The sequence below is a fragment of the Nicotiana sylvestris genome, chromosome 6, assembly GCF_000393655.2.
Source record: "Nicotiana sylvestris chromosome 6, ASM39365v2, whole genome shotgun sequence".
In the NCBI taxonomy this organism is placed as follows: Eukaryota; Viridiplantae; Streptophyta; class Magnoliopsida; order Solanales; family Solanaceae; genus Nicotiana; species Nicotiana sylvestris.
The window spans coordinates 172,861,220-172,878,381 of record NC_091062.1 but is presented as its reverse complement, the minus strand read 5'-3'; the positions used below and the strand labels follow the sequence as shown (position 1 = coordinate 172,878,381).

Below are 17,162 nucleotides of genomic sequence, written 5' to 3'. Positions count from 1 at the left end.
CTTGTATAACAATTAATATTTACATACTAGCCCTAGGAGACTAGTATATAAAAAAGGATATTCATTTGTAACTCACCAAGCAAAATAATCAAGTTCCCTATGATAAAAAGCTTCCTTTGGCAAGTTTCTCTTACCTTTCTTATCTAACATTCCCTTAGCGATCTTGAGTGTAGTAATTTAGGCTGAATTAGCATAGCAAGATCGTGAGCAAGTTGTGCAAGATCGGGAGTAAGTTGTCAAGTGCCGCACGTGTGCTTAGTAAAAGACTAAGGACAAGACAACGTGGTATCAGAGCAAATATTATGACTAAAGGAATGTTAGAAAGAATACAAGAAATTGCTGGAAGGAAGCTTTGTAGGGAACCATGGTCGGGATTATCAAGGGCGCGGTACTTGAAAAAGGGACAAATATGAAGGGTCATAAACAAAAAGAGTATGGTGGTGCACGAGACGCACACGGGGTGGACGACTTACTTCGGAGGATGGACAAGTACTTTGAGGTAGTCAAGGAGGATGGTGAAGTTGTTAAGGTATGCAACGCCTCAATGTACTTAACCGAGGTTGTCGTGCTGGGGTAGCGTCGGAAGTGTGTCAACATGGAAAAAAGGGCTATGCAAGATTGAGATATGGGAGCAGCTCAAAAAGGAGTTGAAGAAGAAATTCTGCCCGATGAATACGGTGTACGAGGCTAGGCGGAAGCTAAGGGAGATCCAATAGATAGCCACAATTCGGGAGTATGTGTGCGAGTTCACTAGCTTAATGTTACAAATCCCGTCGTTGTCCGAGGAAGAATCCCTCTTCTACTTCATGGATGGGTTGCAAAATTGAGAAAATCAGGAGTTAAGAAGACATCAAGTAACTAACATGAACGAGGCCATAGTGGTAGCCGAGTTGTTCGTTGACTTCAAGATGGAGCCTGACAAGTCTAAAGAAGGCAACACCGAGAGGTGTGGGGGAGATCATCACAAGAACAATGGGAAACGCATAGCCGAGGTATACAAGAGCAATGGCAAAGGGCCATCCCATAATAGATAGGGGTCCAAGAGCAACGATAATGGGCCGAAAAGTGGTAGCGAGTACGTGCCTAAGGGAGGGTGCTACTTCTGTAAAGGATCACATCAGACAAGTAAATGCCTAGAGTTGGGAAAGCTTGCAACAATGATCGAGAACTTTACTTAGGCACACGAGGGTGATACAGGAGGGACCGCCTACATTGGGGGGATGCGCTTGGAATCTAAGTCATAAGTAGGGGATTCCAAAGCATATCTTAGCAACATGCAAATAGAGCATGGTGGCATCGAGAAAAGTTGGGCGGACATAGTTGAAGATGATGGCGAGTTATAAAGTGATGGCACACTATCGAACTTAGACGATACACCAATCAGAGGGGTCAAGTTTGCTATCAAGGCTGGTGTGAGCATTTGATTTTTGCCCTATATGAATTACTCCTATAAAATCCAAGAAAATAGATTTTTTTAATTATTTGCCATTTTGTAGGATTTTCGTAGGATTTTATTAATTGTTTGCATTTTTGTGCACGTTTAATTCTTATTAAAATTATGAAAATACCAAAATACCATGCATTGCATTTAGATTTTGTTTTTATACTTTTTAGGATTAATTAGCTAATTAATTATTGTATTAAAAATAAAAATCACAAAATAGCTCATTTTACATTTTTTACCTTTTAATGTTTAGATTAGTGATCTTTCTCCTTTGATGTAGGATTAGTTAATTTTTATAATTATTGTAATTAGGTAATTAGTTTAATTTTGCAATTTAGATTAATTTAGGGTTTTAAATTTAGTATTTTTTGTTAAAAAAAAGAGAAGAAGAAAAAAGAAAAGAAAAAGCAAATAAGGATTTAATTGAAAATGGGGTTTTTAAATTCAGAATTTGGGCCATTTAAAGCCAAAAACCTGTCCCTAACCCAGGCCCAACTCAACCTTACCTGGTCCACCCCTTTTACACCCAAAACGACGTCGCATCATCATTGTTTGATCCAAGCCGTTGATCACTTTGAATCTAACGGCTGAGAACTAACCAGCCTTTTACAATATTAGTGTCCGAAAACCCTTTCCCCCATTTCGGAACCCCTTCAGTTCATCTCCTTCAACCAAGCCTAAAGAAACCCTAGCCGCCTTCACTCTCTCACCGTCTCCGCCGCCAACCGCCACCAGAAATCGCCTCACAGTGGTTTCGGTGTTCCAAATGGCCCCAAATCAACACCCCAGAACCCCCATCATCTCATCCTTCCAAATATCTAACCCATTTCTTTCAAATCATCACCAAACATCTTGAATTTCAAATCCGAGTTTCAATCCCAAAAACCCTAAACTCTCCAAATCAACCCAAAACTTCACCATGCAAGCCCCTCCTCCTCCTCTTCCTAAATATCCCCTTGGTTCCCCTCGAATCACCCCCAATCCTGTCGAATCTTGAATCTAAGATTCAGCAAAAAAACCCTAGTTTTTCTTCTTCTTTTCTTGGTCAGTTTTTGGAATTGTGAACCCAAACGTCCATTAATTGATTGTTTTTGTTAAGAACAACCAATTAATGGCTGTATAAATTCACGAATGTTTCATTCAGAGTAGTTCATCAACTGGTCTGGTCCAAAGCAGCTTTAGGTAATTCTTTTTCCATTTTTTGTTTTCTTTCTTTCTTTTCTTCTTTCTATACTACCTCTTTTCTTCCACTTGTTTCTTCCTTTTTACTATATATGATTTAGATAGTGACAGTGTTCCATTTAATTGGTATTGTCAACTTGTTTATAAAGCATGCTGAATCTTACAATTCATCTGAAAGTTAATTTTGCATAGGTTTAGGCCTAATTAGGGTTTTGATGAATCGATTATTCTGCCTTTGCTTTGTTTAGATGTTCCTCTCCCGTGTTCTGTAATTAGATTTCACGTTATTTGAGTTAACTAATCTGTTTTGATTCATATACATGATTAGCTAAGCTTCTAGGATTTCTTTGTGGTTTTCTGATAAATGTTAGTTTGATTACTATAGTTAATTAGATAAAGCAACCTTTTATTAGTAATTAGGTTAATTTTAGTTCAAATTGCATCATCTCTTTTATTTTATTTCTATTGACATGTTTTGCATTTTTTGATTTGTTGATAGACTTCTGATTGTGTTTGCTATGATTTGTAAATAAATAGAAACTTATAGGGACCTAATTGAACTAAAAGAATTTAGGACAAAACTGAAATAGTCAGTAATTAGAAGGGTAAAAATTGGACTTTTACATAGGCTAATATCATAATGTTCTAGATTTTGCACAACTGTCCCTATCCTTAACATAAAACTGTTCGTATTGGATAAGGAAAAGGACAGATAACTGTAAAAGATGCTGTACTATTCTGATTTTCAGAAAAATTAGGTCAGAATATTCCTTTTTTGATGCTTTTTGTGTACTCTATAAAAGGGAAACATTCCCTCACTCACACACACATTCAACATTATTTTACTGCACAAAAATTCTCTCTTCTTTTATGAAAAAAGATCAGATTTCAGAAACTCTAGAAAACATTCAAAACTTCTTATTTCTGGTTTTTACAAGCTGAAAAACATGGTTTGAAATAGAGGATTTTCTTGGGTTCTTTAGTTGCAATTTCTGGTTTCAGAGTTGATTTTTGTTTAAAATTCTGGTTTATTTGGGGCTGCTGCTGCTGTGTGGTTTCTGTCTTTGCAAGCTTCAGCCATCTTCTTTTCTTTCTCCTGTTGTTTGCTGGCTTTATTGTTGCTGTCTATGTATTTAACCTCAACTACTTTATGTAATGCTATGAATGGTTTGTCAAAATGATATAAAGTTAGATGTATAAATTGTATTTGTAGAAGTGAATATTTTTTAAGCTAGTAAGTTAGCTTATAATGATATGAATGTGATTAAGTTTTGACTATGTGAGTTTTAAAGTTTGAGCATGAATAAACTAACTGATACTCGAATGCCTTGTTTCTTTTATGAAATTTTAGTCATTAAGGCTGATTATGAAATTTTAAAATCATTTTTCTTTCCTTTATCTGAGTAGACAACTTTCACCTTATTTAAAGCCATTTATTTTCTCTTTTGTCTGTTTGGCTGTAAGCTACTGCCTGCAGAATTGGCTACTAGTTGGCCAAATCAGCAGGTTCAAAAGCTAGAAAATGGAATTATGCTGTTTTGACAAAAAGAGGCCGAGCTCTAATGGACAAATCATGTCCAAAAGAGGCAGGAATTCTTCATGATGTCAGTCAGGCAGATTTGTAATAGTTATCTCTTAATATGGTTAGTTTATGTAATAAGACTTAATGTAAGGCATTTGATTTTGAAAAGCTGTTTGGTTTACTTAAAGATTGTAATGTAGTAGGATCTAATGTCATGTACTAAGACACGTTAGGAACTTAATTGTATGTTTTGATGTATTTTACAAAAAGTAGTAATGATGTAAAGGAGCTAGGTTTGAGCCCACTCTACAGAACCAAAAGGCTTCCCATTCGATGGAAAAAGGGGTTGGATTTCTAGCCCAAGTGAAAGACTGACCTCAGATGATTTAGGCCTAGTCTATCAGCCCAAACTTTAAGTCAGTCTAGAAGCCTTTTTATCATGGACCATTTTATGTTCAATTGACTAATTTCAGTATAGAAGTATGTTTAATCTTTACATTCTGTTCCTGTTTAAATATATAATCTGAAAATTATTTTATCATAAGTGTGTATGTATGGTTAATTGTAGAGGTAAATAGGCCCAAGCATTAGACAATTACAACTAGGCCAGCCTATGGCCCAATGTGGGCAAAGACTCGTTCGAATTCCAACGGGGAAAGAGCCCTGGAATTCTTTTCAGCTGGGCCAAACATTGAGTCCAAATACAGTTTTTCAAAGCTGAATGTTCCTGACTTAATCAAGTGATGCACGCCCAGCACTTGCCCCTTCAAAATTTTGGGGACCTTTTGCCTTTGTCCTCATTGTTGGGCCTAACGTAGAGCCCAACTTCCGTTGTTCTCCTTTACAAGATCTCTAAATAATATGAGGCCTAGTGATGACACATAATTCCTTTAAATAAATAAGTGCCTAATATATTAACCGAAGCATGCTTAAAACTAGTAGGGTTAGATTGAGCTTTAATTGTTCTAAGCCCCAACGTCTTTAGGCCTAATTAAGTATTAATTCTTAAAAAAATGGATCGAGGTGTGCTATACACAAACAAAAATTTATAAGCTATGGCCCTCACATTAGTATTAACTTAGATGTTAAATAATCATAATACTTGTAGTTTGCCTTAGGCTCGACTTAGACTATTATTGTAATTATGCATACGTTCGCATAACATAATTGCAAATTTAATTCTAAAAAGAGACTCGAAGGATGCGTTCGTGCAACTTCAACTAAACTTTCTTAATAAAGAAACAAAGCATTATTAATTGTGGACATGTTCGCGTGACATGATTTTTGACGCGCCAAAGGAAAAGAGTATACGTACGCGTAACTCAATTCTTTAATTACGAATAATCAAGCAATTAAAATCGGTAAAAGATAAATGCACATAGGTCCTAAAAATAAGTAGTTAAATAATTTAAGCCAAGTATAAATCGCTAAGAGACCGTGCTAGAACCACGGAACCCAAGAATTCCTAACACTTTCTCCCGGGTTAACAGAATTCCTTACTTAGAATTTTTGGTTCGCAGACTTTTAAATAAAATCGAAAACTTCCTCGATTTGGGATTTAAAAATAAACCGGTGACTTGGGACACCAAATAAACTATTCCAAGTGGCGACTATGGTAAATTAAATTAAATAATCTCATTTCGAATAATGTCACTTTAATTGGAAAAACTCCCATATACCCCTCGGGTGTAAAAAAAGGAGGTATGACAGCTCTGGCGACTCTGTTGGGGACAAGAACCCCAAACTTCTGGTTCAAGGTTCAAGAATTCGAGCTTATTAATGTGATTTCTTATTTGACTTTATTATCGATATTACTGTATTTTGTGGACTTAATGTGCTAATTGCCATTTATTTATCGCTTTGATATTATTTGAACTGTATTTAAATGTCTTCTTACGCCTCCCTTCTGAGTCTTCTAAAAAACGGTGCACACGTTCGCATGAACCACTTTTTCTGTTAGAAGTTATACCAAATAGAACGGGGTTGGGCACGCAACAAGGCCGTGCAGACTTTCGTGCACCTGGTACGTTGCCCCCTCCTCCACTCGAGTTTGTCCACTTGGGTAAGCCAGGTCTAGAACACAATTCCAAGGTTTAAACTTAAAATAACATAACCTCATGCCGGATCCCTAGTAGAAACGTTTGTTTGCATCACGTGCATTTGACCTTGGAGACTCAACACAGGGGTTGGGTCCGTCTAGGACAGGTGAACCCAAAATAACAGACCATCGTGATGCATCCTACGTGCTATATGAATATTTATTTATTTCGGCTTGCATGTTGACCGGCTAGGAAAAGAAAATCAAGAGAACAATAAAGAGTGAGGTAGGATAGAGAATTTACCCGATTCTAAAAAATCCCGGTATTTGAAAATGTCTCAAAACTCTGCCAAAATTTTTGAAAAAAAGGAAAAAAAGGAAAATGTATTTCAAAAAAGAGTGAGTCAAATATCATGTTTTTCCAATTATGTCAAAACTGACCGAACTACGCAGTTCTGATTTTCACCGGATGTGGGATACGTAGGCAGTCCACATAAGGTTTAGCCTCATTTTTTACAAAAAATAATCAAGTAAAGTTTAGGGCTTTGGTAAAAAAAATAAACCGACCCAGCTTCCACTACTAAAAAAGTCAGGGTTTAGCGACGGACAAATTCTGTAGTTAAAACAGAAAAATTCGTCGCTAATCTAATTTAGCGACATATTATCAAAATATTCTGCTAGCTACGAGCGTTTTAGCGACAGATTAGCGACGACGTTCGTAGCTAATTCCAGTTTTTTTGTAGTGTTCGGTTGTGATTTAAGTCGTTCTTGCCGGAATAGCCTTAGATTATCTTTCAATTGTCGTAATGCTATTTTCGTGAAGAACGGGCAAGTCTGTCAGTAAGGTGTCTTTTTCCATAAAATACCTTTCCCCCGACCTCAAAATTTGTTTAGAATCATGAAGGGGCCACATTTACAAAAACGACCATTTTTGCTAAAGTAGCATAAATGGGGTCATTGTCCGTTGATTTTCTTTTAGAAATTGAAAACTTGTTTTGCAAAAAAGTCCACAAGAGTAAACCCTAACCTTAACCCAGCACAGGTACAAATGAATACTGTCCAGAACCCGTCACAAATGAATGCTGCCCAGAATCCATCACAATTGGTCATAGAACAGGCTCAGTTGCAGCTTCGCATGTAGTGGAATGATTTAGATAAAGATGGCCAGTATTGGGTAAAAAAGCAGTTGGGTTCCCTTATATACATCATGAACATCGAACCCCGGGAGGATTTAATCAATGCTTTGGTAACCTTTTGGGATCCTGTCCACAACATGTTCCGTTTCTCGGACTTCGAGCTCACCCCTACTCTGGAGGAAATGGGCGGATACATTGAATTTGGCCAGGACTTGAAGAAACAATAACTTATATTCCCGAGGGCTACCTTTGTGCACAAGTTCTTTGATCTTCTGAATATAAGTAAGCAAATGAAGAAGGCCCATGTAAACAACGGATGTTGTTCTTTCTACTTCCTTTACTTTAGGTTCGGGCACTCAGCTGGGTTTGAAACGCATGAAAAGGGATTAAACAACAAACAAGATAAAAGTACACGGCAGATTCATCGTCAGTTCGCTTTCATTGAGGCATTTTTGGGAATCATGGTCTTTCCGAATGCAAAAGGGACAATAGATACTAGCATGGCCAGAATTGCACAAATCCTCACTACCAAGAAAGATCACACACTTGTTCCGTTAGTGCTGGCAGACATTTATCGGGCATTGACCTTGTGTAAATCCGGGGTTCAATTCTTTGAGGGTTGCAACATTCTTCTCCAAATGTGGTTGATCGAAGATCTCTGCCGTCACCCCAAGTTCATGAGTTATGGTTCAGACGGGAACAACTTCATCAAGAATTATGAGGAAAGGGTGGAAGAATACAAATCTCCTGAAAGGTTTGAGGCCTGGGTATCCCATTTAATAACTCTAAAAGCAATTCAAATTGAATGGACCATAGGATGCTTCCGCTAATGGAAGTCATATACATGACAGCTTTAAAAGGCTACTTGATGATGATGGGCCTGAGGAGTATCCAACCATATGCACCAGAAAGAGGTACCCAAGTCATTGAGCTGCACCTAGAAGCAACACTACCTGAGGCTTTAGTCCAACGAGATTGGAATGGTTGCCAATATCTGAAAAGTGACACCCAGGTACCAGATCTTGCGAGAGGAGAAGTGGATCCAAATTATGCTGCGTAGTTTGAGAGAAGGTTTTGTGCGAATGATGAGCCAGAGCCCGAGCCTGAGCCTGAAAAGCCCGCCAAAAGACCTCATGTTCAAGCTTTTGATGATAAAATCCGGGAAAGGTTGGCCTGGGGGAGAAGGAGAAAAAATATCAAGCCACCATTCACGCTTTGCAAGAAGAATTGAGGAACGTCGTATTCAATATGATCTATAGGCACAAGAAGCTGAAGGTGAAAGAAGAAGGTTGGCCTAAGAAAATGAAGCTCTACGGGCCCAAGTTCCAAAGATGAGAATAGCAGCTGAGAACCCGGGCAGAAGTAGAAAAGACGAAATGCTCATCTATAGCCTTACGCAAAAAGTATGTGACTATGAGGATGATTTGCAAAAGACTTAGGTTGAGCTAGAAAATGCTCGAACAAAGTTGGCTAGAAATGCGGAAGAACAGACAACCTTCGTTCGACAGCTGAAGGAAAGATATGACAGAGGGGTCATGGGTTGGAAAAAAGAGCTTAACACCCTTGAGGGTGAAATGACTAAACAAGCCAATAGCTTCAAAGATGAGAGAGAACATTGTTACGCTTTGATGGCACAGCTAGAGGGGGACCTACATCATTTATAAGAGCAGAATCATACGGCCACCCAGGTTTAGAGGCCAGATCTCAGCAGATTGGGCGGTTGTTGCAAGAAAAGGGTGTCATCAGGGAAAGGGTTAGAAGAATCGACGACTACATTGTGATGAAGTGCAACGAGTGCGATGACATGACCAAGTCCATGTTCTTCGTCACAGTAATGATCGTTGTTTGCCAGATAATGGATAATCTTTATCGCCTCTAGGACGACATGGCACGTAGGCCTGTGACAAGACCGGCTGGTGTCCCTAGGGCAGGATTGGAGGCACTTATGTACTCCTAATTGTTTTCCTTTCTCTTTTCAAGTCTGTATTTTCATTCCTAGAGTCTGTTTCGAGTCTGTTTTAGTTTTTCAATTCTCAAGTATGTAGGATCGAGTCTTTGTAATAAAGAAAAAATAGAAGTTGTGTTTTAATGAAAATTTGAAAAACCTAAAAGGTATTTATTTATTTCACATTTATCTTTGAACTACGTGATGATCTAATTCACGTGGTGTCGTGATATGTAGGAAATCCCCATCAGATCCGATCATGGTTTTTAAATAACTCAAATAAAAGAGAAAGTGACAAAAAGAGAAAACCAAAAGGAAAAGTAAAAGAGAAAAGAGAGGAAATAAGAAAAGAGAGAAAACAAGAAAAGAAAACAAAAACGAGAGAGAAAACAGTGAGAGAGTGCAAAAGAAAGCAAGAGAAAGATCGGGGAAAGGCCGGGAGGAGACACACAATCGTTACAAAACATGTAGAAACACATTTAACTGTATAGGTGCATCACACCCCCAATGTGCGATTCCCTATGTGTTAATTGCTTCGAACTAACCTGTTTGTTGTGTCAACTGTTGAGTATAGGTTCTGTTCTAAGGTGGTTGGTTTTGTGGTAACCTGGCTTCGCACCCATACTTTACAAGTTCCAAGGAAAGTGTCGAAGTGTCATCAGAAAGTTATCTACCAACAATTCCCATCCTAGAGGATAGCCCGCTATCGGTTATACCAACCTCAGAGTCAGCGACTGCTAAAGAAAATAGGGCACTGTGCCTCCGCATGTTGGAAATGTAGGATGCTTGGTCCAACGGTAGAGAGCCGCCGAGTGCCATACCTGGTTTCCCCGAGCTACTTTCCAGAGCAAGTGGAACTTCCAACATCCCAATAAGTTACCCGAACACCCCACTTGGATACCCCACCATGTCGGCCCACTTCGCCGGAATGCCTTCTGAGGTTTGCCCCCAGGCATTGATTTTGGGAGTGGCTTCTAATATATTCACTGCACCACCAGCTTCGGCTACGGCACAACCAGTGTTGCCCAGGCCAAATTTTGATCCATCTTCCTTTACTTTCCAAGTACCATCTTTTTCACCAGACACTACCCATTTCACCACCAATTTTTACCCGCAACAACCCCGGCATGAGTTTACCGCGGGGCAAGAAAGAGCTACAAAGAATTCCGAGCAAGAGGAAATCACTCGGAAAATGAGAAGCATGGAACAAAGCCTTAAGAATATACAAAGTTTAAGTGGCCAAAAGAGCGTATCCTACGCTGATTTATTTATGTTCCCGCATGTTCATTTGCCCATCGGTTTAAAGACCCCTAAGTTTGAAAAGTATGATGGGCACGGGGACCCCATAACCTACCTCAAGAGGTATTGCAATCAGTTGAGAGGGGCAGGCGGAAAAGAAGAGCTCCTCATGGCTTATTTCAGAGAGAGTCTGGTTGGCATTGCATCCGAATGGTACATGGATCAAGACAAATCTTGCTGGAACATATAGGATGATTTGGCTTGAGATTTCGTCAGGCAATTCCAGTACAACATAGACATATACCTAGACAGAAATTCCCTATCTAATCTCAAAAAGAAGTCTTCAGAAAGTTTCCGAGAATATGCTGTTAAGTGGCGCGAACAAGTGGCCAGGGTGAAGCCCCCGATGGATGAGACTAAGATGGTCAGTATTTTTCTACAAGCCAAAGGGGCTGACTATTTCCAGAATATGATGTCTGCAATGGGAAAGCCGTTTGCTGAGGTTATCAAAATTGGAGAGATGGTTGAAAATCGTCTGAAGACAGGCTGCATATTGAGCCAGTCTGCTATAAGAGCTACGTCCCAAGCAATCAAGAGAGGGTTAGGAGGTGTAGAAAACAGAAAGAATAAAGAAGAAGTAGTGATGGTGGCTTCAAGTCTGAGGAACCCCCGTCAACCCCGAGGTTACTTCCTGCCAAACACCCCGCAACATTATTATCCTCACCAGGATGTGGCTTATGCCATGGCTCCTCAGCCTTATGCGGTGATGAATGCCCAGCCATACGCTCGGCCACAACAATATTTTAACCAAAACCGAGCTCCACTTCCTAGAAATAACCCTCCTTACCAAGCTCCATATAATCCCATTCCCCCACAAAATAATTTTCCATACAATGCCCGTGCCCGGGAGCCACCCAGAAGAACCAACTTCACGCCTATTGGTGAATCATACTCTAGCCTTTTCCCTAAACTGGTCCAAATGGGTTTGTTGCAACCCGTACCCCAAACTAGGAAAACCCTAGAGTCGCCTTCCTACCGACACGGTGCTCGATGTGCTTATCATTCAGGAGTGGAAGGGTATGACACTGAAAACTGTTGGACTCTCAAAAAGGAAATCGAAAACCTAATAGAGCAAAAGAGGGTAGTGCTGAAAGATGAAGAGATCCCCAATGTGACCAATAACCCATTGCCGGCTCACAACAACAGGCTAGTTATTGGGATGATTTGTGAAGATAAAGAGTTTGACCCGGCTCTGAAAGCCATCATTGCCATCGCCGATGTGGAAAAGAAGCCAAGGGCAGCTGCAAAGCAAGACAAGGGGGAGAAGAAAAGTAACTCCACCCCTCAAAGTGTAGAAAAAATGGTGGAAACCAAAACAGGGGCAATACCCCCTAAAGACGCCATTCTTTATATTCCCCGGGCTCACAGGAAAGAACAATTGGTGTTGAGTCCTCCTAAAAGGTTCGAGCTGAACAAGGGACCCAAAATGTATGTACCCAAAGGGACTTACATAGTGCGGGGACTAGTAATTCCACCCAGGCTGAACGAGCCCATGATCATAGCTGCGCACCACAAAGGCCCATGAAAGACCCTACTACAGTCTCCTGAAGCTACAACAGAGCAATTATGACATACAGGGGGAAATAAATCATAGGGGAAGTAAATGAAACCAACCCATCTGGGAAGTACCTCAATCTGGAAGAAGTGAAAAAAGCCAAGCAGAAGCGTTTTCCGCTTAAAAAGCCAGTCAGTGCCGAAGAAGTAGAGGAGTTCTTCTAAAAAATGAAAACTACGGACTACGAGGTAATTGGCCAACTCCGGAAGTTTCCCTCTCAGGTCTTGCTCTTGTCTCTACTGATAAGCTCGATTGAGCATCAGAAAGTGTTGATAAAGACCCTCAATGAAGCATACGTTCCGATTGAAACCATTATTGAGCAATTGGAAAGGATGGCGGAACGATTCTTCGAAGTCAACCAGATTTCATTTAGCAGAAATGACTTGCCCGCGGAAGGGGCTGCCCACAACAAAGCTCTTCATCGAAGAGTTAAGTGTGAAGGGTACTATGTGAAAAGAGTCATGGTGGATAGCGGATCTTGGGTCGACATATGCCATCTCTCAACCTTGCAAATAATGGAAATTGGGACTGAGAGAATCGGGCCTAACAATGTTTGTGTGCGTGCTTTTGATGGCATCAAGAGAGACACAATAGGGAGATTGATTTGATCTTGACCATCGGTCCTGTGGATTTCGAAGTGACATTTCAGGTCTTGGACATAGATACCTCCTATAATTTTCTCTTAGGAAGGCCTTGGATCCATGCTGCAGGGGCTGTACCTTATACTCTCTACCAAATGGTGAAATTTAAACACGAAGATAAGGAAATCGTGGTCCATGGAGAGGATGAGCAATCAATTTACAGGGACCTGCTAGTCCCATGTCTTGAGGCTAGGGAAGGTAGCGACACATAGTCTATCAAACTTTTGAGGTTGTGGTCGTAGATGAATGTGAGGAAGGGAGCACGTGTCCTCAATCGTTTCTATCAAATGTGCCAATCATGGTCGCTACTGAAATGATCAAGCAGGGGTATAAGCCCGGGAAGGGGATTGGGGTATCTTTGCAAGGTATCACAGAACCTATCCCTTTGGCTGCCAACAAGAAGTTCTTTGGTGTGGGTTTTCACGCTACAGAAGCTGATGTGACATAGGCAAATGAATGAAAGAGTAATGGTTGGTTGTTGCCTCAGCCGGTCCCGCATCTCTCCAAAACATTCGTCAAGCCAAAGTACATAGAAGAAGAAGAAGATGAGGCCTTCACGGCCAAGGAAATTGAGGACATATGTGGAGCCATGAGGCAAATGTTATATGAAGCTAATATGGTCCACACAGGTGAAGGCTCGAGCACTACTGAGGTGAAATTTATGGGGCCCGATGCCAAGCTGTAAAATTGGAAGGCTACTCCGTTCCCAGTCAGACGGGAATCCCGGTAGTCCAGTCTTGCCAACCTTTCTGCATTCCGAGTTATTCTAGGGTGTAACTCGAATGTTTCTTTTAGTTTATTCTCTTTAAAATTCCAATGTAAAATCTTCTATCTTCAAATTCTATGAAATGAAATTAATATTTCATCGTCTCTGAATCTCTTTCTTTATTCTTTCTGATTTTGTTATTTTTCTTATTTCTTCTTTTGGTTCTAATAATGTGGACTTAAATAGCATGACATGCTTGCAGACTTCATGCCCAGATCATAGCACGCTATCTAACCGTAAAATAATGAATCAAGAACCGGAATATGATGAAGATGAGGTTTTTAGGGAAATAACTCGAGAACTGGAACAATTCGAGAATAAACCTAAGCCAAACTTAAATGAAACCGAGCCAGTTAATTTGGGTAGTTCAGAAGAGTTCTAAGAAACGATGATAAGCATTCACACGGATAAAAGAACTAGGGATGCATTGATCCAACTTTTGTTCGAATTCAAAGATGTGTTTTCTTGGTCCTATGATGATAATCCAAGACTAAATGTTGACTTAGTGGTACACAAATTGCCAACTTACCCCGATCATCCCCCTGTCCAACAAAAACAAAGGAAGTTCAAAACTGACATCAATGACAAGATCAAAGAAGAGGTCACCAAACAGTTAAAAACGGGGGTGATCCGAGTGGTCCGATACACCACATGGTTGGCTAATGTGGTTCTAGTTCCAAAGAAAGATGGAAAAACTCGAGTGTGTGTTGACTATCGGGATCTGAACAAAGCAAGTCCCAAAGACAACTTCCCTTTGCCAAATATCCATATCCTTGTTGACAACTGTGCCAAACATGAGATACAGTCTTTCGTGGATTGTTACGCTGGATATCATCAAGTCTTGATGGATGAAGAAGACGTAGAAAAGACAGTCTTCACCACACCCTGGGACACTTATTGTTACTGGTTCATGCCTTTTGGTTTGAAGAACGCCGGGGCAACTTACATGAGAGCTATGACTGCCATCTTTCATGACATGATGCACCAAGAAATTGAGGTGTATGTGGATGATGTAATCATTAAATCAAGAATGTAGGATGACCATATTCGGGATTTGAGAAAGTTCTTTGAGCATCTGCGTAAGTATGACTTGAAGTTAAATCTAGCCAAATGTGCATTTGGAGTTCCGTCTGGGAAACTCTTGGGATTCATAGTCAGTCGGAGGGGCATCGAGCTAGATCGAACAAAGATAAAGTGTATTCGGGATTTGCCTCCTCCGAGAACCAAGAAATAGGTTATGAGTCTGTTGGGAAGGTTGAATTACATCAGCCAATTCATTGCTTAGTTGACTTACACATGTGAGCCCATATTTAAGCTATTGAAGAAAGATGCAGCAATTAAATAGACAGATGAGTGTCAAGAAGCCTTAGACAAAATCAAAGAATATCTGTCGAATCCTCTAGTCTTGGTCCCACCCGAATCTGAGAGGCCTTTGTTTTTGTATTTGACAGTGCTGGGGAATTCCTTTGGGTGCGTTCTCGAGCAACATGATGTGACCGGGAAGAAAGAACATGCAATATACTATTTGAGCAAGAAGTTCACTAGTTACGAAGCCAAATACACTTTGTTGGAAAGGACTTGCTGTGCCCTAATTTGGGTCGCTCAGAAGCTTAGGCATTACCTGTTGGCCTACACCACCTATCTCATCACCAGGTTGGATCCTTTGAAGTACATATTCCAAAAGCCGATGCCCACAGAGAGGTTAGAAAAATGGCAAATCCTTCTCACCGAGTTTGACATAGTCTATGTCACCCGCACGACAATAAAAGCTCAAACTTTAGCGGATCACTTAGCAGAAAATCCTGTTGATGATGAATATCAGCCTTTGAGCACTTATTTTACGGACGAGGAAGTAAATTCAGCTGAGGTAATTTTAGAAGACACCAACGCTTGGAAAATGTTCTTCGATGGAGCTGTGAACGGAAAAGGTGTCGAGATTGGGGCAATCCTGATCTCACCCACTAGTCAGCACTATCCAGCCACAATCCGACTTCGGTTTTTCTGGACCAACAACACTGCCGAGTATGAAGCATGCATTATAGGTATAATCATGACAATCGACCAAGATGTGGAAGAATTGTTAATCATGGGAGATTCAGACTTGATTATCCGACAAGCTCAAGGTGAATGGGAAACTCGGGATGTCAAGCTTATTCCATACAGGCAACATGTGGAAGATCTTAGCAAGCGGTTAAAGTCAGTCGAGTTCAGGTACATTCCTCATTTTTACAATGAGTTAGCTGATGCACTCGCTTTACTTTGGCCTCGATGTTGCCATATCCATGCAATGTCCACATTGACCCGTTGGAAATCCAAATCCGAGAAAGGCATGGTTATTGCAATACGGTTAAGGTGGAACCAAATGTTCAGCCATGGTATCATGATATCAAGAGATTTTTGAAAACACAGGAATATCCCGAGAAAGCCAATAGAAACCAAAAGAGAACCATAAGAAGGCTCGCCAGTGGTTTCTTCTTGAGCGGAGAGGTCTTGTACAAAAGGACTCTAGATCTGAACCTTCTAAGATGTGTGGATTCCCAAGAGGCTAGAAGAATCATGAATGAAGTGCACGCAAGAGGGTGTGGTCCCCATATGAATGGATATGTACTTGCAAAGAAAATCCTTCGAGCATGCTATTACTGGATGACTATGGAAAATGATTGCTTCAGTTTGTCCGGAAATGTCATCAGTGTCAGGTGCACGGTGACCTGATTCATGCACCACCTTCAAAACTGCATCCTATGTCAGCACCGTGGCTGTTCGCTGCTTGGGGGTATGGATATCATTGGGCCAATCGAGCCAAAAGCTTCAAATGGTCATAGATTCATATTGGTTGCCATTGACTACTTCACAAAATGGGTTGAAGCAGTCACTCTCAAAGCCGTCACCAAGAAAGCAGTGGTAGACTTCATGCACTCCAACATCATCTACCGTTTTGGTATTCCTATAACTATTATTACGGACAATGCTGCAAACTTGAATAGTCACTTGATGAGGGAGATATGTGAACAATTTAAGATCATGCATCTGAATTCTACCCCTTATCGGCCCAAAGCTAATGGTGCCGTCGAAGTAGTAAGAACATCAAGAAGATTCTTAGGAAGATGATCCAAAGTTCTAGACAATGGCATGAAAAGTTGCCATTTGCATTGTTGGGATATCGCACAACTGTGCGCACATCAGTTGGAGCAATAACCTATCTATTGTTTTATGGCACTGAAGCCGTAATACCCACAGAAGTTGAAATTCCTTCTTTTCGAATCATCGTTGAAGACGAGATTGATGATAGTGAGTGGGTCAAGACCCGTCTAGAATAGCTAACCCTGATTGATGAAAAGTGGATGGCCGCAGTTTGCCACGGGCAGTGGTATCAACAAAGAATGGCCCGTGCCTACAACAAGAAAGTGCGGTCTAGGAATTTTGAAGTGGCGCAACTCGTTTTGAGACGTATTCTCCCAAATCACAAGGAAGCAAAAGGAAAGTTCGCTCCAAACTGGAAGGTCCCATACATTATAAGAAAATTGTTGCAAAAGGGGCATTGTACCTGGGAGACATTGAAGGAAATGACCCTAAAACAGGTGTCAATGCAGATGCGGTCAAAAGGTATTATGTTTAACCCTTCTATAGCACCGAT

At 40.5% G+C, this 17,162-nt stretch overlaps 1 protein-coding gene across 1 annotated transcript; it reads left to right on the top strand.

Annotated features, from left to right (window-relative positions):
* The first annotated feature begins 7,783 nt into the window (after positions 1 to 7,783).
* LOC138871696 (uncharacterized) lies at positions 7,784 to 15,929 on the top strand. The gene is made up of 9 exons (XM_070149592.1): positions 7,784 to 8,076; positions 8,139 to 8,334; positions 10,049 to 10,719; positions 10,783 to 11,994; positions 12,369 to 12,672; positions 12,771 to 12,960; positions 13,005 to 13,201; positions 13,250 to 13,391; positions 14,980 to 15,929. Exons 1-9 carry the CDS (start codon positions 7,784 to 7,786, stop codon positions 15,927 to 15,929), a joined length of 4,155 nt encoding a protein of 1,384 aa, XP_070005693.1.
* The last annotated feature ends 1,233 nt before the right edge of the window (positions 15,930 to 17,162 follow it).